Genomic DNA, 23,703 nt, shown 5'->3' with positions numbered 1-23,703 from the left:
GTAACTAAACTTTTATAGATCATGGGATAGTCTGGTTATTCATCACAAAAATGGGATAGTCTGGTTACAGAACTTGCATTCATAATAACTAAAGCCTAAACAGAGTGGCATTGCATTGCTGACCTTTCTTTTGGATTAAATACAAGACTAAAGACTAAACAGAGTGGCACTGCATTCCTCTGTATCCCTTTTGTTCTGTTCTTTTGGATCCCCTGTTGAAAATATCCCTGAAAATGAAAAGCAGCTAAGGAAAGCTTCCTTCTTACCGCGAAGATCCATCAAGAAAAAAGGAGTCTCTCTGTCATTGTTGATAGCACCTATCAAGGAAGGATTAACGCTTGCTATGCAACCGCACATCTTCATGTTCGCCATCGATGCTGCAATATTAAGGGGAGTATTCCCTCTCTCATCCTTAGTTAGAAGTACTTGTTCTGCATCTGGTCCTCTGGAAATGATCTCAACAAGTTGTTCCACAATATCTTCTTGGCAATCTGAGACTGCTACGTGCAGTGCTGTGTCGCCTGACTTTATGATCCTCATCTCGTGAGTCTTACTTTGTTATTTCATATACATATATATATATATATATATATATATATGTATATATTATATTTGTGTTTAACTATTGTTCCTATTTATATTCATAAACACCTATTCATTATGGTGACAAAGTAGTGTTATTTTCCAAAGAAGATAAGCAAAAGATGTAAACAGGTAAAATTGTGATATCACGGAAACGTCTTTCAGAATATCTTTGTAAAGTTGCATTATTGATTCTTTGCATATCGAATAACTTTCCTTTCGGGATACAAAAACCCGCTGATACTTTTATCGTTTTGTGGATAGTGGGGAATTGGGATTAATTGCCTGGTGCTGGCTCTGATATCTAAGCATGTTAAGATATTTAATTATGGATAGAAATAATATTAATTACTTTCATTTAACAAATTAATTATTAGAAAAAAAAAGTAATTAAATATTTGATATGTAGTCCCATCATGAAAGGAGAGTGTTTTTTCTAAGACTTGGATATGAAGTTACTCATATCCGAATATTCCCATGCCGCATGCTTCACACTGGAATTTACACTTTTTTTTTATTGTTTTATTTTTTTTTTCTTTTCCCTTACATTGATTGAAAGAAATATTCTCAATTATTGTAGAAAGAGAAAGGACGACAGTTCTTCTTTAGCAATGCAAAATTAAAGTAAAATGGTGTGTCTAAAATTGGAGAAAAAGAAAACTGAAGAGAGGATGACAAAATCTCTTTTTCCCCTTGATTACATTTATGTTCTGCATTTTTATCCCCTTTTTCTTTTGGAGTTTTAATTCTCTCTTATCCTGTGCACTGGTAAAAGAAATATATATTATGCTGGTAATCATTTCATTTTCATAACATATGAGGGGTTCATTTAGCTTGAATATTTCCCAAAGAAATAAGTTTCTGCACAAGTTTTTTAATTCCTCTAGAAAACTGTCTTGTTTTTTTTGTCAATCTATGACACCCCCTATTATTGAATCCAATAACTTACAGAAAGCACACTAGAAAAATGGTTGATGATAAAGTAGATGCTAAATCTATTCATACTGGTGTTGATGGAGTAAAAGTTCATTTACTCTTTACTTACAGCATATAGCTTTACTTGGTTCACCTCATCAAAGTTCTGGGATCCAAGTACCTTCTGACCATAGAATCTGACAAGTTTTATAGCTTGTTGAACTGAGTATAAAAACTGTCTGATAGTTCTAAAATAAAATAAAAAATAAAAAAATTGTTTCAATTATAAAATAATTATTTCATTTTAAAAATATAAAACAACATTTTGGATTATGGTCCATTAGAGAAGAATAATGATAGCTTGCCTCCCATCAATTTAAATTTTTGGAAGAAGGGATCAATCAATTTAGTACCAAAGCCAACAATTTAAGAGGATTTGGGTCAAAACTCAACAATTCTATTATATATATATATATATATATAAGTACCGAAAAAGAAGTTAAAAAAAAAAAAAACAATTCAAAAAGTAGATCCATATGTGAAGAAAAGTGTTAGAGTTCAAAAAAGATGAAAAGAGGAGTGTTAGAGAAAAATAATAAAAGAAACAACAATCCATCTCTTATCAATTTAAATTATTGAAAGGAATGATAATTCAACTTGATCAAGCAAAAGTTACCTGCAAGAAAAAATTTTAAAGTTATTGGCCAATACATTACTCACACTTGTTTTGAAAACTTTTATATGGGTGAAAGTGGTGTGACAAGTAATTCACAATGGAATACTGAATAATTGTTTTTTAAGGCCACGTACGTTGCATAAGACTAGTTATTCGGTTTAAGTATGGATAAACTGTTACATATTGAGACATTGACACATAAAGAGACAGATGAGTGCTATCAAGTTTTTGTTTCTGTGTTGCTATTATGCCTTCCAAGAAAAAACAACGAGTACTAAAATTTAAACTTCATTAATGACGAAAATAAAATGATTAAACAATTATATCTTCTAACTTTTGTTGCCAAAGGTTGTTAATGGGAAGACTCTCGTTTGACTCACGATTGATCAACCGGCCGTAAAAAAAAATAATTTATATTTATAAAATTGAACCATAAAGTATTTCAAAATACAACAGAGATATATATATATATATATATATATAATTGAACAAAGCTTTAAAAAAAAAAAAAAAATCTCTTAGAAAACTGTTTGGACTAATGCACTTCCATTTTATTAATAGTTGCCACATCAGCATATATATATATATATATATATAAGTCCTCCTAATTGGTAATGATCATCAATTTTCGTTTTCAAACTTGTTTGTTCTCCTTTGATTTAGGTAGGCGCTGATGAACTTCCATACCCGGCTGATTTGGTAAGTTAGGTGATTAATTAAGTTTAAACGGCGGTCATCAAACCGGCTTTTGAAATTAGTGAGGAGAAGATCAAGATACAAGGGAAACTGGGCGACGGCGAAAATAGAAACGGGAAGGCAAGCCACGGCATAAACGGGAAAGACGGCATATCTGAATTTATCTTCTGTCATCAAAGAGTGGCCAGATGAAAAAGAAACCAATATGGAGGCTATAGAAACGAAAAGTGACGTCAGACCAGCTAAAAGCTTGAAGGGAAGGTCTCTGGAGAAATCTCTCTCTTGGAAGCGTGATGTGAGGATGGCCAGGAACATAGTCAAGGCCGTGACAGAGAAGCAGAGCGCCACCAACGATGAGATGGAGAACACTTCGAAAGCCACCTGCTTTTGCAGTTTGGGTTTGCCGGTTGCCTCGTCCAGACCCCCAGGGATGGAAGACGACGTCGCAAATGCAACTCCAGCTATCAAAGCCGCCACCACAGAGCACGATTCTGAGGTTTTCACCAGCCATCCTGCACCCTCTTTCACCAGCTTTGCGTGCTTGCTACTGAAAATCTCTTCTGCGCTCTTTCCTTCATGGTTTGGTGGAAACGTGACGTTCTCAGGCATCGAGGATTTCACGTGCTAATAAAAATAAAATATAATAAAAAATGGAAGAATTAATATATAGATAGTTAAATATTCTTCTATCCCGGATACTCTGCAGGCTTATGCCTATCCTTATGTGGATAAGTGTTATCGAAAACATAAAAATCCTGGATAATAGAATGTTCATAGAAAATGTTAAAAGTGTATATTAATTTAATTTGTTGTCAATTAATTAATTAATTAATTACCTCGAACCATTGGATTTCCCACTGCATCTGTGCTGCAGCTCCAGGAATTGGCCAGAGATTATGTTTTTCATCATCGTAGGATGCGGTTGCATGCAAAACCGTGTTCCCTTTATCATCCATTTGCCGAACGATACCTTCTCTCAGGAAGTTTTGGTTGATCAAGAATTTAAATAAATTCAAATGCCTATTCTCTGATGCCAATATCACTATATTCTTCTTACTTGCATCCCTGTCATTAATAGCCACTGGATATTCTGTAAGGATGCTCTTCACTATTTCTTCTATTCCATTTTTGGCTGCAATTAAGATTGCTGATTCGTTTGATTCTCGTCTTTCCAATTTGATTTTCTCCTCCTTCCCTGTGATTATCACAAATATATATATATATATATATATATATATTTATACATATAATTACCAAAGCAAAAACTAGACACACACACACACACACACACATATTATTGTTTTAATTACCAGACTTCTGCAAGACTTTGGATGAGGTGTCACACGCGCACACACACACACACACACACACACATACATACATATATATATATATATATTGTGCATTTTAATTACCAGATTTTTGCATAACTTTGGATGAGGTGTCTTCGATTATGTGGTGTTCTTGTTTAGGTTCATGATACTCTAGGGGAAGAACAGTGAATGGGTTGTCTTCGTCTCCACCTGCAGGGTGTACTTTGTCTTCGTTTCCACCTGCAGGGTCTACGTACACATAGATAGATGCAAGTTCTAGGAGTTTATTCATGACTGCAACACTCCATTCATGCTTCTTTCTTGTTTCTCGTATGTCTTTAATGTATTTCTTTATCCTCAGAGTTACTATTCAAACATTAATTCACAGGTAATTAGGAAGATGTTTATATATTGTTTGCATACATAATAAAATCAAGGATGTCCTGGATAAGATCCTTGTATATAATATATATATATATATATATATATATATGTAAGTTTTGGTACTGTAGGCTTGCACGCCCATCATTAAGTGGGTATGACTCCCAAATTACATAATATAATTTGATGTAATATATCATATTAATTACATGTAATTAGGATCCACGACCATTAGGAAGTGCTTAATTAGTGCAACACGCGACTTTTAAAAAATATATATTTTAATAGTGTGTTTTATTTATTGTTTATATGCTTTCATTTATTTAGGAAATTATATATTAGTTATTTATTTTGATTTACTACTTTAGATTAATAATAAAAATTATATTATTATTATTCTTAGAGTTAGAAAACCTAGGTCTATTTATATGTATGTTTAGAAGGGACCAAAATTCCTATCTATAAGAGTTTATAGATAAGGTATGTAAGTTTTCATTTATTAGGGTTCTATTTTTAGGATCTCTGTTTAATGGTTTAGATTAATTAAATTTTTCTTTGTTATTGGAGGTTCTCATTGATCTTTGGGTTTATTGGAGCATAGAGAAGAGGAATTAGAAGTTTCAAAGGATTGTCAAGGTTGATATTTTTGTGTTTAGGTGTTTATTTGATGTTTTATAGGATTTTATTTGGTTTATGGGATGGATTTCTAGGGTTAAGTTGAAGTTTAGATTATGAAACCGTAAAACGAAATTTCTGTTAGAATCTGTATAATGTGACTATTCGGAATTATTTTAAATATCTACAAAATTTATTTGACTCCAAATATTTTATGGATGATATTACACATCTTCATGAATATTTACAATCTTATTTGAGTCAATTTGGATCTGTTTTCAGTTTATTTTGCAATTTTGAAATTTAGGTTTCCTGTCCGGTTTTTTTCTATGGCAGCAGTATGGCCAATTTATAAAATTTCAAAATAGGGATAAAAAAAGTTGTTTTGACTTGAAATTTTATATGCAGTATCCTCTGTATGTCTAGCTTTTCTATGTAAAATTTTGGGTTAAAATTCCATATATTTTATCCGGTATGATTTTCTAAGTGATGTATGTTTGCTGTCAGCTTTTCTTTCCTGGTCAGCTCGGTTAAGGGCAGAAATTCTATTAAAATTACTTTTTGGTCTTTGAAAAGCTAATAAGTATTTATGCTATATCTAGTGTAACTATGTAAAATTTCACCTTTTTTGGTCCTGTATTTTATTCATTGTGAATTTTCCTTTAGATTGAGCTCCCTACGAACCACCTTTTTTCAGTTTTCGTCAATAAGATATATATTAAATTCATTTTGACCATATTTTTTACTTTTCTTAGGGCCATAAAAAGTTTATATGAGTACACAAATGTACCTAGTATTATTCTATAAAATTTCAAATGACAAAGAAATTTTATGAATAAGATACAGATCGGACATCAAATGTATATTTATAAAAATCTGATATTTTCAGTATTTTTATGTCAATTTTCTAATGAGTTTTGAATGGGTTTTAATTATGGTTTTGATATGAAATTTTTATTACAATCAGTTATGCATGTGTACAATACCTTTCTAAATTTTCATATTTAGATGACATCATTTGACTAAGGAATCAATTCTTGTTTTGGGAATAATTTTTGATATTGGGTATATAATGAAGTTTTAATGATATGATAATATGTTATGGGTTTATGATTTTATAGTTAGTGATTTAGAATTTGTATATTGACCTTAAAAGGAGTTTTATAAGGTCCACTATTGCTTTGGCTACTAGTATTAAATTTATGTTTTAATTATTCTTAGTTTTGTCTTTGCTTGGAAGAGAGTTAAAAGGGGTTATTTGGGTAGCTCTATTGTTCTGGTCATTGGTTTTGTTGGATATATTGTACTTATATGATATTCTTAAACTTGTTTTATAGATTGAGAATCTATACTGAAGTATATTCAATATATTGGATTGTTCTTTGATCATGTTCAAGATAAGTTCACTGGATTTTTTCTGGAATCATAACAAAGCCTATGTATTGTTTGATAAATGTTTATTTTGTAAATTACTTACAATTTTTTTTTTTTTAAAAAAAACAATGATTATGTTTTAAAAAGTGATTTTTGGGACTTTGTTATGTTTATGAGTTTGAAATACTTTTTATGTTGACTTGTTTTTGAATCTTTTTATGTTGACTTGTTTTTGAATCTTCCTTAGTTATTCATATTTGTATGTATATGTTCATATGTTGAGATGAATCATGTTAGAATCTTCTCTAATGATTTATGGTTCTTTACCTTCGATGTAGACATGTTGTTATATGTGGAAGACTTGTTAGAAATCAGAGTAAGGGTTTAGCTCTCACCTTCAGGCATGAGTGTTCATCTATTTTAAAAATCTATGATTTCTTCACTTGTATTTGTCTCACATATGTTAATTTTATTTTGGATCGCTTGTAGGTCGTATGGAAAGTCATACTATATATCTGATAGTTAGATAAATATGAAAATATGAGATCTCAAATTTTTTTTTTGGTAATAAATTTGCATGACTATTTTGACTAGTCTTGAAGATATTTGACCTATGAATAATTTTGTGTTTAAGCTTATTTACTGCATGTAATGAACTAATTGCATCTGTATTAAGATATGTTTGAAATGTGTTTGAATGTTTGGTTTATATATCTATAAAAGTATGCTTTTAATTATTTTAATTTAAAAGAAAAACTAGTAGCTTTCTAAGTTATTACTCACTTACTTTTCTTATGGTTTTAGGTATTTATTAGTTGAACTGGTAAGTAGACTAGGATTTGACATAGTGTCAGACTTCGTTTAGTTGTCCTTATTTTATTTATGGTTTAGGATTAAATTTTTATAGTAGGATTTTTGTTATTCTATTTTGTTAGTTTTGATTAGTGCACTTTCGTATATTGTTAAGGTATTTTCATATAGTGTTATGTTTTAAATAAAGTTTTTGTTTCCACAAATTCTTGAACACTGTTATGAAATTGCTTTTAGCATGTTTATTCATATTCCAAGTTCATAAAATTTGTGATGTGATACATAGAATGCCACCTTATATCGCAATTTTTTTAAAAAAAAATCTAATTAAACAAGTGACAACTTTTAATTAAAACTTTAATAGGCTCCCAACATGCTTTAATAGGCTCCCAACATATCATAATCCTATAGTTGTAATTATATATATATATATATATATATATTTTTGCTTAAATGCATTTACCCTTACCTGGTTCAATAAGACCCAATGTTTCAGTGGCACAAAATCCGATAAAGTCGCGGAACATGAATCTTTTTTCCGCTAGTTTCTTACTCTCTGTGTATAGAGGAGAAATCAAAATTTCCACTAGTTTCATTTAATGAAATTACAAGTTATAAAAAAGATTAGGAATTGTCAAAACCTTGGGAAGTTTTACTTTGAACGTCTTTATTATTTGATGTTGTTGCCTGCTTCTCTACATCAGCTGTTTCTTCTGCGTTTGGTAAGTTAAAAACTAGAAATACTGGGAAGTTCGATTGGCAATATAATCACATGTGCAAATCTTTAATGATCTATAGGTTCCATGATAATACTAATTTCTATGACTATTGTTAATTAATTAGTATTTGAATGAAATTATATTTACCTTCTTGAGTGACAGTACTGTCCACAGATGTATCACTGCTATCATATGATTTGTCTGTAAAAAATGATGTGATATACGTTAAAGGAAAAAAGAACAAAAGAGAAGGTAATCATATTGATACATTATAGATGGTTAAAACTATTACAACAATAGAAACACATAGATGTTTAAAAATGATCACATCCTAACAAAGGCTAAGCTTGCTTTCAAACGAGATTAAAACAGAGTAGGAATTATCGATACCTGGTGGAGCATTACTAAGAGGCAAGGGTAAATCATCTGATATTCACAACAACAAAAATATGAATTAATTACGCTTTAAAATGTTATTATAGTTATATTGACATTTAATTGATTATTGACACTCATTGTTTCGTGCTAAACAATATTGTTGCGTACTTCTCTATATCAATTGTTTTTTCTGTGGTCGGTGACTTAAGTTGTGTACTATTATTTTTCTGAAAAGAGGAAATTGTATCCATCACCTAGCAATCAATGCTATTAAACTTACATTTAATATAGTTTAAACTGATGAGAAGTGAATTTTAATTTCTTTTATATTTTCTTTCTAACACTTCAAATAATATGTAGACCTGTTTTTTATTTTATTTTATTATTATTTTTTTGACTTTTGAAGTTCTTTTATTTTATTTTATTATTATTTTTTTGAATTTTGAATCTAGAAACCTTTTGAAGCAGGTTTTGATATTAAATTGAATTATCATTTTTTCTAAAAGCTTAAATTGATGAGATATGAAATTTTATTTTTTTATATATTTTTCTCTAATATTGTTTAACCATTCAAGTGGAATTTTTTTCTTGGAAATTCATATACAATCGAGCTAAAAAATATATAATTGCTAATCACATTTTGCTAAATAATTTGGCACCCCAGCACTACCGAATAAATAGATAAATATTAAAGATCTCAATTTTTAGATTTCTAAATCTTTTTAAAAAGAGTGAATGCTGAAAGTGTCACTTTAATTAATAAGTAAAAACTTAGTTGGATAATTAATATGACTACTGCTAATTAATTAGTATTTGTAAGAAAAAATATGACTACTGCTAATTAATTAGTATTTGTAAGAAATCATGTTTACCTTTATTATCGATTTCATCATCTACGTAAAGCTCCACAGATAGACCTATCAAAGAATTACATACAAAGATGATGTGATATACATATAAAAAAAATGTTAATTAAATAGAGCCTGCTTAATAATGCGTATATATTACGGAGGATTAAAATTTTTTTAATATTAAAACCTGCATGTTGTATACTTTTTGTTTTGATATACGCTTTCATATTCATAAAAAGTTACATATTCATTTAATTAAATTCGAAAATTTTACTTTTAAAAGCGGTAAACCCACCGTTGAAACTTTTATGCATCTATAATCCTTTTACGTTCGAATTAACAAAACTTTAAAGGTTAGTCAACATTTTTGCAAGCTAACAAGTTTACCCATTTTGTTTTGCAATCTTTTTTTGATCGGTTCTTGTATTGCAATTTTAAAATATTTTCATGTACAAAAATCTAAATTATTTTTAACTGTGTGGTGGTCCGTTAAGATAATCCAATGGTAATAACCTTCTATTATGATTTTCAAATTATGGATTTAAAATTTAGTTATAAAATTGTTCCTCCTCAATTTATTTAAAAAAATATAACTACGTCACTAGTCCGACCATAAAGGACATGATAATTGCTTTGACTTTCATTTCTATGGGCCCTTAATTGCATCTAAGACAGGTTTTTATTTGGAAGCAAAAAAAAAAAAAAAAGACGGGTCATTTTTTTTGGCCTTTAATGTGTCTATGGAAATGTTTAGATGGGTCGTGTTTTTTAAACGAAAATAATATATATATATATATATATTAATATGAAAATATATGTAGTTCTGTTTAGTAAAACGTATAAGAAATTGAAGTAATATTGCATTGAAAATTTGAAAAATTTAAGAATTTTGTTAATTGTTAGAGTGACGCATACTATTTTTGTATATATACACAACTCTATATATCTTTTTGGATATAAATATAAAAATTTAAAAATTTTGTTAATTGTTAGAGTGACGCATACTATTTTTGTATATATACACAATTCTATATATCTTTTTGGATATAAATATAAAAATTAAACGAAATGAATAGAGTCATTGTACTTACATTCATAAATGATTTTACTGAACCATCCAAGTTTGTTACCACTTGGAAAAGCAGCAGGTTTCTTGGCCAAAAGATGGAGAGCGGTATAACCTTTTTCATTTACAGAATCGACAAGCTTTTCATACTCTAGAATTATCAGAAATGCCAAATCTGCATGTCAATTGCATGAAATGTATGTTAACGATATTGCACTTTAAGTAATCATACTGTTTTGTATTTTTTATACATATATATATATATATATATATATGTATATCCTTTACAATGAAATCTAGAGTATTTCGAGTCAATTTGATAGAAGATTATATATATATATATATATATATGTATATATAATTGGTAGCAAACAAAAATAAACCTGTATATGAATTTTATGTTACCCATAAATTCCCTTTCTATTGCAGAGTGCAGTGTAGTGTCACCATCTGCCCTTTTGGAATAAGAATAGCGTTCGTCAATGCTGCCACGACTGTGTAAGTAGAGAAAAGCTCTCTTCTTTCCATGTGAAGCTGCCAAGAAGAGAGGGGTTTCTCCGTCAATGTTCCGATCACCAATTAAAGTGGGATCAGCTTCCACCATCCATCTGCACGTAGGCGTACTGCCCATTGATGCTGCTAGATGGATAGGCGTATCGCCTTTTTCGGTTTTAGCTCTAAGTGCTTCCTTCTTGTCATCCTTTATAATCAGCTTCACAAGTTCTCTAACGGCGTCGAATTGATTTTCAGTGATGGCCACATGCAGTGCCGTGGCACCTGTTTTTGTGATTTTCTGACTAATAAGATCGAGATTTTCCTGGCAAAGATCTACAACTTCTCTCCATTTACCTTTCATCGCCATTTTGAACAGAGTTTGGTTCTCCGTCCCCCTACTCATCTTCGTAGAACTCCTAGGTGTTTCCATTGTGTTTTTCTTCTCTTCTATATATATATATATATACATATATATGTATGCTCTAAGCCAATACCAGCATTGATTAATTTTCCCTTAAAGCCTAGTTATTGTGTCTAGCAAAAGCTATCAAAGTTACGGTTTCTTTGAAGAATGACCTGAATCGAATCCTTTTATTTTCAATATGAAAAATATAATAAAATAAAATAAATGGATAGAGAAAGACCATATATATATATATAATATATAGTTTGTTTGTTGGCAAAATATGACCGGACATAGTCCTGATTTGTTATTTTTCTCGTTTCCTTCCTTTAAAATAACAATGATATTATTTAGCTATATATTTATTAATTTGACAGTAATTGTGTATGTTTTTAATTTTTTTTTCAAAAAAACAATAATTGGGTATAACTATATATATACTTTTTTTTTTTGGGTAATAGTATATGTGTATATATATATATACGAAAAAATATTGAATTATTTAATTGACAAAATGGAGATCATCAGTTGTTTTTTTTTTTTTTTTTTTCATCATTCTATTTATTTTTTATTTGTTTCTTTCCTCCAGCAAATATTACGGCATTAGATGCCTGTGGAAACTTGAACTATGCTGGGAATCTACTAAATACTGGGTTGAGGGGGAAAAGAATAATTTGTGTGCATGGAACATGTAACTTTTGGGTTGAAGGGGAAAGGAATAATTTGGAATGCCACTCAAATTATAAAGAATTATTGTTACATATGAATCTAGTTTTCCTTTCAAAAATTCAAAAAATCTCGTTGTTCTTAGGTGAAAAATCGTAATCTTTACATAAACCCCCATTACATATATGGAGAATTTAGATATGGTAAGTATACATTCCATAAAAGATTTTATGGTAATTAATGTAAAAATTTTAAGCTTTATATTGTTATTATTATCATTATGTAGACTACATAAGTTATTAATAACGAAATTTAGTTTTACAAAAATAAAAAATTAAATACCGAATAAAAGTCCGCAAAAAGTCCAACAAGTAGATTTTTTTTTTTTTCTTTAAAACAAAATGGAGATTCATCTAAAATAGCAATTCTTCAAAGTATAAGTTGTAACAGCCCAGACCACCCGCATGAGATATTGTCCGTTTTGGAAGCTAGGTGGTGAACCCAATCCTACCCCTCACGGTTTTACTTCCCTTATGGGAACGCGTCCCTCATGGTTTTACTTCCCTTATGGGAACGCGTCTCAAGGGAAAAGTATCCACACCCTCTTATAAGGCATACTTTGTTCCCCTCATGCTTCGTTTTCCTTTCCAACCGATATGGGATCTCACAATCCACCCTCCTTGGGGCCCAGCGTCCTCACTGGAATACTGATTCGGGTACTAGCTCTCACAATCCACCCCCCTTGGGGCCCAGCGTCCTCACTGGAATACTGATTCGGGTACTAGCTCTGATACCAACTATAACAGCCCAGACCATCCGCATGAGATATTGTCCACTTTGGAAGCTAGGTGGTGAGCCCAATCCTATCCCTCACGGTTTTACTTCCCTCATGGGACCCTCTTATAAGGTATATTTCGTTTTCCTTTTCAACCGATGTGGAATCTCACATAAGTGCCGTTATTCCTTCCCTCGCCTTGAATCCAAAAAGTTACATATTATGTATGATTCTTTGCTTTCAATAAAAAAGAAAAAAAAGAAAAAAAAAATTATTCTTTTCCCCTAAACTCAATATACATATTTTAAACATAATTTAGATTTTCAACTTTTCAAGAATAGAATACTTTACAAAATGAACAAATAAAAATAAAATTACACTTTGCTACTTCTACTTTTATGACTTATGACTTTACGATATAGGCAAATGCACAACCAAGCAACATTGTCGTAGGTAAACAAATTATAAATATAATAATATTTTTATCTTTTAATGTAAAAATTTTAAGCTTTCTTTTATTGTTAATTTTTTTAAAAAATTTAAGCTTTCTTTTGTTATTAATTTTTTTCTATTATTATGCAGTCCATATAAGTGATTAATTAACAAAATTTCGTTGTATTCAAATAAAAATTAAATATTGAGTAAAACTTCGTATAAAAGTAGAACAACCAGATTTTTTTTTTTTTTTTGAGACGAAACAGAGATTCATATATGACACTAGTTCTTTAAAATTAGAGTGGCATTCCAAATTATTCCTTCCTTGCCTTCAATCCAAAAGTTACATGTTTCATGCATACACTTCCTTGCTTTCAAAAAAAGAAAAAAAAAAAAAAAAGGAAAAAATTGTTCTTTTCCCCCTCAAAACCCAAAATACACCGTCCAAATAGAGTTTATATGTTCAACTTTCACAAGAATCTAATGCTTTAATGTTTGCCACATGGAGGGAACAAATAAAGAAAAAGGATTTGCTACCTCAACTTTTAGTGTATTAAAATTTAGGCAAATGGGAAACTGAGCAACATACTGTCGTAGATTAACAAATTAAAAATATAACAATATTTTTACATTTTAATGTCAAAATTTTAAGCTTTAATTATTATTGTGAAATGCCACTCTAATTTTTACATTATGGTGAAATGCCACTCTAATTTTATAAAAGAATTACTGTTATATAAGAATCTCTTTTTCATCTTAGAGAAACAAAAAACAAAAAAAAAAAACAAAAAAAAAATTTATATATATATATATATATATATGGTTGTTAGACTTTTATGTGGCATGGAGTTTTTCACAAACTGCGATTGCAGATATTGCATTATATATTATTCACAACAAAATAAAATAATAAATATTAATTATTTGAAATAAAAATTAATGTATTTGCTTACCTCATACCATTTGATTTCCCACTGCATTTGTAATGCGGCGCCAGGAATCAGCCACGGCTTATAATCTCCAAGAGTTGCTGCAAGATGCAAAGCACTGTTCCCATCTTTATCCAATTTCCGAAATACACTGTCTCTCAGGATGTTTCTCTTCAGCAAGAGCTTATAAACATGAGGCTGCCTATTTAACACTGCCAATAGTACTATGTTCTTCTTTTCTGCGTTCATGTCGTGGACGGCAACCGGGAAAAGTTCAAGGATTTTCTCCACCATTTCAGTAACTCCGTTCGCGATTAGTATGGCCGTTTCCTTGTTTTCTATTTCTGAGGTTTCCCTCTCCGGTTCCCCTGACACATCCATATAATTAACTTCTTTTTATCTTTCTATGGTGCAGATATTGACTAGTTTTTAACTTGCCAATACACATTAGCCAACATTAAAAACTTGCCATAAAAAGACATATATATATATATCAAATTAAGTACCTCCTTTTCTATTAGTACTGTTCTTTTGGTTATCAGTGCTTTGTGTGTTGGTTGATCTTGAGGAATCAGCAGAGTTAGGACGAGTCAATGGCTGGACATCAGATTCAAGCATGCCTTTTATAGCTGCAACATCGCCACCATCTGAAATTTCATAGGGTTTCGTTTCTTCTCCGTCGTCTTTTTGGGTTTCTTGAGGTGCCTCTCCCGTGTGTTCATATTCATACATAGAAGTGCTTTCCAGGAGTTTATTCATGACCTGAACCGACCATTTATGCTTTTCTTTCTTTTCCCTTATCTTCATTATGGCATTAGATCCTTTTAAAACGGTATTAAATATTGTCAGTAAATTAAAAAGAAAAAGTCCGGAAATTTAGATGTATGTTGCATATGTGACTAAGTTTGGATCTTTACCGAGTCCAAGAACGATCAAGATTGACTTGTATATAAGCTTTACAAACTCAATGCAGGTGTTGTAATTTGACGGACATATGTGTTGCCCTTCGCTTGCTGGGGTTGGTTCTTTCCCTGTACGGACAAATTGTATATAATATGAGTGAATGTGGCCTATTAATTTAACCCATTTAAGCTTAGTTATGACATTTGCATCCAAGGACTCTGTTCAGCAAATAAAAGAAACCGGCTATAATATTGCAATTCATGCATGATTAAAATGGCTAAGAATATGAAATATCTGTGCTACTGGTGTTAATATTTTTTATTTTTTTTTCCGTGTCCATCTATCATCTATATATATATATATTTATATATGTTCTAAACCACATTGTAAGCATTCGTAGACGAAGAAAGATTTTCTTTTTCATCAAACTTTTCATAGATCACTGGATAGTCTGGTTAGAGAGCTTGCATTCATAATAACTTGACGAAACAGAGTCTAAACAGAGTGGCATTGCATTTCTGACCGGTCTTTTTTCCATTGAGAGCAACGTTCGATCCTTCAGGGTTTTCTGCATCGCTTTTGCTCTGTTTTTTTGGATCCCTGCTGTAAACCACTAAAAATGAAAAGCAGCTAAGTTAATTAGAACACTCTACTTTCAGGGGGATAAAAACAATTAGCATAATTATGAGCACATTCCTACTATAAAAAAGCCTTCCCATTTGCTGATTTTTCACTTTTATTTTCAGAATTTCTAAAAAACATAACAGTACCAATGTCATAAAACAAAGAAACAAGATCAGAATGGTACCAATTCGAAGAGCATTCCCCAGCAACCGAAAGAAATTTATGCAAATTTGATAGTTTTCTGGATGGTTAGGATTCTTTTCTTCCTTGAAACTTTTTATCAGTGATTCCCAGACATATGATGCTTCTTCTATTTTGAGGTCGTCCACAAATATACCTTCCATATGATAAAGCACAGACAAAAATACCTTGTATTATACACACAAAGAGATTAAAAAAAAAAAAAAAAAAACAAACAGAGATAAAACAGAGCAAATCTCTTCCAAGGAACACTCACAATGGTAAATGATACTGTTCCATAGTCCAAGGTTGCTACCACTTTTGAAAGCAGAAGGTTTACTAGCTAAAACATGAAGTGGGGTTAATCTGCGTTCGTTCACAGAATTAACAAGTTCCCTATACAGGTGAATTATCTGGAATGCCAAATATGTTAAGAGAAACAAACAATTTTTATGTTTATATTAATTCAGAGACTTTTAGCTGCAGGAATTTTACTGAACTATCAACAATTTAATTATATATTAATATAGAATTTGCATCTAGACAAATTGGCTCACCAAAGATCTCACCGGCTATTGCTGTGAAGTCCCACATCGGCTGGAAAATAGAACGAAACACTCCATGTAAGTGGGTGTGGATACCTTTCCCTTGCGAGGCCTTTTAAAACCTTGAGGGCTGGGTTGTAAGAGGATTCTCCAGCCCAAGGAGGACAATATTGCATGCGGATGGTCTGGGCTATTACAGTTGGTATCGGAGCCAGTAATGAAACACTCCATATAAGTGGGTGTGGACACATTTCCCTTACGAGGCCTTTTAAAACCTTCTGGGTTGTAAGAGGATTTCCCAGGCCCAAAGAGGACAATATCTCATGTGGGTGGTCTGGGCTGTCACAAATGGTATCAGAGCCAGTATCCAGATCGGTGTGCCATCGAGGATGCTGGGCCCCAAGGGGGGAGAATTGTGAAGTTCCACATCTGTTGGAAAAGAAAACGAAACACTTCATATAAGTGGGTGTGGATACTTTTCCCTTATGAGGCCTTTTAAAACCTTGAGGGCTAGGTTGTAAAAGGATTCCCTAGGCCCAAAGAGGACAATATTGCATGCGGATGGTCTGGGCTGTTACAATTGCACAGTACAGAATAGTCTCGCCATCCATTCTCCTACAATAAGAACCTTGCCCAGGTTCACAGATTTTGCAAAAGCAAAGAAAAGCTTCCGTCTTACCTCGAAGAGCGGTTAAGAAGAAAGGAGTCTCTCTATCATTGTTGAAAGCACCTATCAAGGAAGGTTTAACCATAGCTATGCAACCGCACATCTTCACGCTCCCCATTGACACTGCAATATGAAGAGGAGTATTCCCTCTCTCATTCTTAGTTAGAAGTACTTTTTCTACATGTACAAGTCTTTCTCTGGAAACGATCTTTATGAGTTGTTCCATAACATCTTCTTGGCCATCAGAGACTGCTACGTGCAATGCTATGTCACCAGACCTCGTGATCTTCACCTCGTCTATGAAGTCCCACATCGATGGGAAAAGAGAACGAAACGCTCCTTATAAGTAAGTATAGATACCTTTCCTTTGAGAGGCCTTTTAAAATCTTGAGGGCTGGGTTGTAAGAGGATTCCCCAGGCCCAAAGAGGACAATATCTCATGCGGATGGTCTGGGCTGTCACAGATGGTATCAAAGCCAGACCCGAATCGGTGTGCCAGCGAGGACGCTGGGCCCCAAGGGGGGAGGATTGTGAAGTCCCACATCGGTTGGAAAGGGGAACGAAACACTCCTTATAAGTGGGTGTGGATACCTTTCCCTTGAGAGGCCTTTTAAAACCTTGAGGGCTGGGTTGTAAGAGGATTTCCCAGGCCCAAAAAGGACAATATCTCATGCAGGTGGTCTGGACTGTCACAGAGCAGCCGCGGAATCGAGAGCTCCAAGTGGGCCATTTTTGGTAAGCAGAATTGGCAATGCGGGATGAACCGGAAGCCGGTTTACAGTGCCCAACTGTACGCTAACCTAGAACCCACAAAGGGTGTTGGTCGATTAAGACAGCAGGATGGTGGTCTGGGTTGGGCTGTTACATCGTGAGTCTTACTATCTGCAGCATATATACTTACGACTTCTTTCCATTCGCCTCTCATCGCCATTTTGAACAACTCTTTCTTCCTGTTCTTCAACTCAAAGCTCAAACTGGTTCACATGGTAGAACCCTACATGTTTCTTTCTTTCTATTGTTTCCCTCTAAATTACTTCTGGTAGAGTTGGAGACTGATGCTCATATCTGCGATTTAACTGTTTTTCCTATTTATATTCATAATTCATATGCTCATTCTAGTTACAAAATAGCCTAGTTCTATTTTTCAAAGATGATAAGGAAAAGATGAAAAAGGAAAAGTTGTGATATCCTTAGAAACGTCTTCCAGAATCCCCCTTTGTAAAAGTTGCATTGTGAACTCTGCTTTGCATACCATATAATTTCCAATTCTAGAAAACACAACCGCTGATGCTTTTGTTAACAAATAGGCAAACTTTCAGAAATTTTGAAGAAATAATATTAACTTTCATAAATAGAAATATTGAAAAAATTTACACAAAAATTTAGAAAATATTAGGATTCTACTAAATAATTCTATTTCTATAGGCATAAAAACATTAAAACACATAAAACAACATATCATATACATAAGATAAGTGATAAGAGAAAACTCAATATGAGTTAAGCAATAATTTAATTTTTTGGCTTTAAGATAATATTTGCTCCACACTGGTGTTGAACAGTTTTGTAAATGGCGAATGTCTTCCATATTACAATGACTTTCTTATAAGAATATCAGCATTTCAAATTCCCATAAACAATTAACAAATTTTGTACACACTCTCTCTTTATGCAGATAAATGTACATGAATGAAACCAATTATTTTTTGTGTCTCTCTATATTTTAATTGTAGAAACAGTCATATAAATAAATAAGATTTGCACCTATTGGTGAAGCAGTACAAGGCTTCATGTTACAAATGTAAGGAACTTTTTTATCTTAAAGTTGTCTTCTTCTATAAAAATATTGTTTCCTACTTCAAATAAATAACCCAATTAATTGACAACCAAATAATTAATTAAACATAATAATTTCTATTAACATAAAATTCCTACCAAAAAAAAAAAAAAGAACCTATTTAATTATTTGATGTTAGATTCATTACATAAACGAGGAGTGTTTTTCTAAGACTTGGATTTGAAGTTATGTATATCCCCAATATTCCCATGCGGCATGTTTCACACTAGAATTTAAATTTTGTTTACTCGTGTATATAAAAGAAATATTCTAAAATCATAATACAAAGGGAAAGAGACGACAGTACTTCTTTAAGAATGCAAAAATAAAGTAAATGATGGAGAAAAAGTAAGTAATGTAGAGAGGATGTCAAAATCTCTCTTTTCCTTTTTTTTTTTTTTTTTCCTCCTGAAAATCTCTTTTTTTCACTTGAGTAGTCCACAACTTCTATGTTCAGCATTTCTTTCCCTTTTTCTTTTGGGGTGGGTTCAATTCTCTCTTATCCTGTGAAGGTGTAAAAGAAATAAAGGCATATATTATCCTTGTAATCATTTCATAACAAAGCAGGGTTTCATTTAGCTTGATTTTTCCTGAAAAACGTTTTTGCACGAGCTTTTAGTTCTGCAATCGATTTACATAATTGAAAATTCTGTTCGAATCGGCCCTATTTTTTTTTATTTGCGCACCACCACCACCCCACCCACCCACCCCCCCCCCCCCGGGGGGCCCCCTCTTGTTACTCGACAATATTCGAATTTAACTTTTATTATCTCAGTTAACCTGTAGGCAAGTTTTCTTGTTTTGTCCATTATTAATTTGAAATGTCCAATTGAATTCAATAACTTAGAGAGAAAGCACAGAAAAAAAAAAAAAAAAAAAAAGGGGTTAGATGGTAAACAGCTCAAATGCTAAATCATTCATATTGATGTTGATAAAGTAAAAGTTAGTTTACCTTTTATTTACAGCATAGCTATACTTAGCTCACCTCATCAAAGTTTCGAGATCCAAGTACTTTTTGACTGAAGAACCAGAGAAGTGAGAAGATATAGCTTGTTTAACCGAATATAAAAACTGTTTAGCACTATAGAAAAAAGAAAAAAGTTCAATTTAAAAATATCATTTATTTTAAAAAATATAAAACAATTTTATTCAAAATGAGTTTGATTTACATTGTTGAGTTCTGTTCCTATCCGCTACGGTTTTTGGGATAGAGGATGATTTTACATATTATTAGTCTTATGACCAAAGGGACTTGTATTTTATTGCTTGGATTAGGTTGAATTGTTTTTTTGAATTATTTGGCTCCTGTAACGCCCAGTTTCTAGCTACTGGTCAAATTAAAGCTATACTTGCTAGAAAAGATTTCAGAGCTATTTGCCTAATACAATAACTCAAATTTCTTTCAATTGAATTCCTTGCAAACACGTCCTATCTACATATTGATAATATTGAAGAAGTGGAAAATGAAATTCATCAGAAACTATCACAACATAGCACATAAATATTGAATCATAAAACTCTGTTTCAAAATACATCAACACACATATCTTAGACAATAACCTTTTTTCTTTTTTTTCTTTTTTTTTTTTTTTTTTTTTTGGGGAGATCATCTTAGAAAATAACTTATTTGGTAAAAATTTCACACCAAAAAAAAAAAAAAATTGTTTGGTAACAAATTAACTTATTCCTCTGCATGTTTGAGCTTGCAGCTTACGTATTTAGTCAAATGGATTCTTGAAATTAGTCCGGAGAAGATCAAGATACAATGGAAACTGCGCAACGGCAAAAATGGAAATGGGAAGGCAAGTCGCAGCATACACGGGAAAGATGGCATATCTGAATTTATCTTCGGTCACCAAAGAATGTCCAGATGAAAATGAAACCAAGACTGCTCCTATGAAAACGAAAAGCGAAGTTAATCCTAGTAAGAGCTTCACCGGAAGGTCTCTGGCGAAATCCCTTTGTTGGAACCGAGATGTGAGGATGGCCAAGAACATGATTAAGGCCGTGACCGAGAAGCAAAGGGCCACCAACGAAGAGATGGCGAAAATTTCAAAAGCTGTATGTTCTTGCAGTTTTGGTTTGCCAGTCTTCTCGTCGTTACCGCCTGGGATGGAAGCAGAGGTAGCGAAAGCAACAGCGGCAATAAGAGCCGCCACAACGGAGCACGACTCTGAGGTTTTGACAAGCCATTCCGCACCTTCTTTCACCAGGGTTGTGTGGGTTTCATTGAAAATCTCCTCTGCACTCTTTTCTTTGTTGTTGCGTCGAAAGGAGACGCGAGTCCGGGAGTATTTCACGTACTAAAATGTTTGGACACGAGATGTTAAAATAACACACAAAAAATATACACCTTAATGAAATTTTGAGGTGAATTCATGCGTTTTATTTATTTATTTATATTATGAAAACAACGTCTATCCTAAAAGAATACATGTGAATCTGCACAAGAAAAAATTCTATCAAGATATCTGACGAGTAATTAACCGTAAAAGAATATGTATTTGTACATAAATATATATGATATTTTGTTATATATTAAACAATTAGTTACCTCGAACCATTTGATTTCCCACTGCATCTGTGATGCAGCACCAGGAATTGGCCAGAGTTTATCTTTAGAATAGATTGCGGCTAGGTGCAAAAAACTGTTCCCTTCATCATCTATTTTCCGAAGGGTGCTTTCTCTCAGGAAATTTTTCCTTCTCAAGAAGTTAAATAACTTCGCATGCCTATTCTCCGCTGCCAACATTATTATATTCTTCCTAGATGCATCCCTGTCATTAATGGCCACCGGATATTCTTCAAGGATTTCCTTCACTATTTCTAGTATCCCATTTTTGGCTGCAACTAATATTACTGATTCACTTGCGGCCAATTTCCGCTGTTTGAGCCGAATCACCTCCTCCTCTGTGTTAAACTTTTTTTGGGATTTCACCTCCTCCTCCTCTATGATGACTACATATATAATACTATTATTATTATCAAAGCCAAAGGTTATTATGAGTTATATATAAATATATATATATATATATTGACTAGCAGTAATTGTGCATTTTAATTACCACCTTTTTGAATGGCTTCGAATGGGATACCTGTTTGATATAAAAATATACATAATAAATTCACATTCTACTAGGTTAAGTTTTTGAGATTAGTGTTAATTTAATGTATCAGAGTTCAAATTTCTAGAAATCTAGATTCAAATCTTACCACCATCACATTACCACCCATTTAAAAAAAAGTAAGTTGACACTTGTAATGACAAAAAATAGAAATGTTAAACATAAAAATATACATAATAAACCCACATCCTGCTAGTTAAACTTTTAGGATTTGGACATGCAGTGTCTAATTAGTCATAAATATATATAATAAATACACATCATATTAGTAAGATCAATGGTAATTCAACAATACCTTTATTTTCATCGAGTACTTGTTTGGGATCCTGATTTGGACATGCAGTGAGTACTTGTTTGGGATCCTGATTTGGACATGCAGTGTCTACGTAGTCATAGATAGTAGCCTTACTTAGGAGCTTTTTCATGATTTCCACACTCCATTTATGCTTTTTTTTAATTTCTCACATCTCTTCAATGTAACCCTTTATCATTGTATATGTAGTTCCTACTCCAACATTAATTAACAAAGTAAAATTAGGGAGATTGTTTATAGTTACATTAATATAAAAAATGCTTATATGTAGTTATATTTATAGTTATATTAATATTAAATGCTTATAAGGCGCATCTATATCCTTACCTAGTCCAATAACATTCAATGTTGATTCGGTACAAAGATCGATAAAGTCGCAAAACATGGAAGTCATTGCCTTGAGTTTAGAAATCTCTGTGCACAAAAGGTACATTATAATTTCTACTAGTTTCATGTTAATAAAATATCAAATTCTAAAAAGAGTAGGAAGAGTTACGAAACAGAGTACTGGAATTGTTGAAATATTGTTGAGCTTTACCATGTTTACCGCTTGCATTATCGGATTCTTGGAATCTCTTTACATCAGCTGTGCAAACAGATAATCAAATTAATATGAGTAAAAATGTCATCTCTAAAAGCATCTCCAACAATGCAAATAAAGAGCATGACATTCAAAATGAAGATTACCTTCAAGAATTTTAAAAAATAAGGAATAATATTTTTTTATTCAACTTCAATATCACTTTTTATAATTACTTTTTATTTGCATTTACCATAAACAATTATGATTCACATTTTTTCATTTTTTTTCCTCAGTATTTAAGGAAAATGAAATAAATAATTACTATTAGTAAATATAATTATATTTGTGTATAGAAAATTGCAGATTAATAAAAAAATATATTAAACGATTTATATAGAGAGTTTTTGTTTGGCTCTTCAAATATAAAGAGCCAAGTCTCATTTTTTAGTTTAATTTTTTTAATTTAAAGAGTTATCAAAATAATGCATGATATTGTGAAATATAGAAAATAAGGGTTTTGAAGAGTTTGTTGGAGATATATTCTGATCACACTATATATTTGTTTGGACAATAAATTACATTATATAGTTAAAATGATCCTCATTTTTCTTTTGTTATTTTTACAAAAAAAGGCCAGAAGTTACATCCAAAAATAGATAAATAAATAAATTACTCTATGATCTCTCACATGTTTGGACTGTTATTTATTTATTTTTATTTTTTGTGAAAGCACTATTAATTTGTTGTTGCCTGAGAATATTTTTTTCCTTTTGTTATTATCAAGGTGAGAGATTGGAATTTCTAATTATTATTATTTTGGAATAACAGTGCCTCTCACACTAAAATATGTCTAATTATCTTTTGAACATGACCTTTTATAACTATTTATTAGCATTTCTAATTAAAA

The 23,703-nt window shown here is 31.7% G+C and overlaps 1 protein-coding gene across 1 annotated transcript; it reads right to left on the bottom strand.

Annotated features, from left to right (window-relative positions):
• Positions 1-3,555: 3,555 nt before the first annotated feature.
• On the bottom strand, positions 3,556-11,301 carry LOC107405069 (uncharacterized). The gene is made up of 9 exons (XM_048467093.2): positions 10,782-11,301; positions 10,402-10,551; positions 9,332-9,376; positions 8,229-8,282; positions 8,004-8,075; positions 7,832-7,918; positions 4,285-4,548; positions 3,706-4,001; positions 3,556-3,624 (listed from the first exon to the last, which is right to left on the bottom strand). The coding sequence occupies exons 1-9, from the start codon at positions 11,299-11,301 to the stop codon at positions 3,556-3,558; spliced, it is 1,557 nt and encodes a 518-aa protein (XP_048323050.2).
• Between the last annotated feature and the right edge of the window lie 12,402 nt (positions 11,302-23,703).

The sequence above is a fragment of the Ziziphus jujuba genome, chromosome 9 (genome assembly GCF_031755915.1).
Source record: "Ziziphus jujuba cultivar Dongzao chromosome 9, ASM3175591v1".
In the NCBI taxonomy this organism is placed as follows: Eukaryota; Viridiplantae; Streptophyta; class Magnoliopsida; order Rosales; family Rhamnaceae; genus Ziziphus; species Ziziphus jujuba.
The sequence above is the reverse complement of the archived record's forward strand: the minus strand, read 5'-3'. Positions and strand labels throughout refer to the sequence as shown.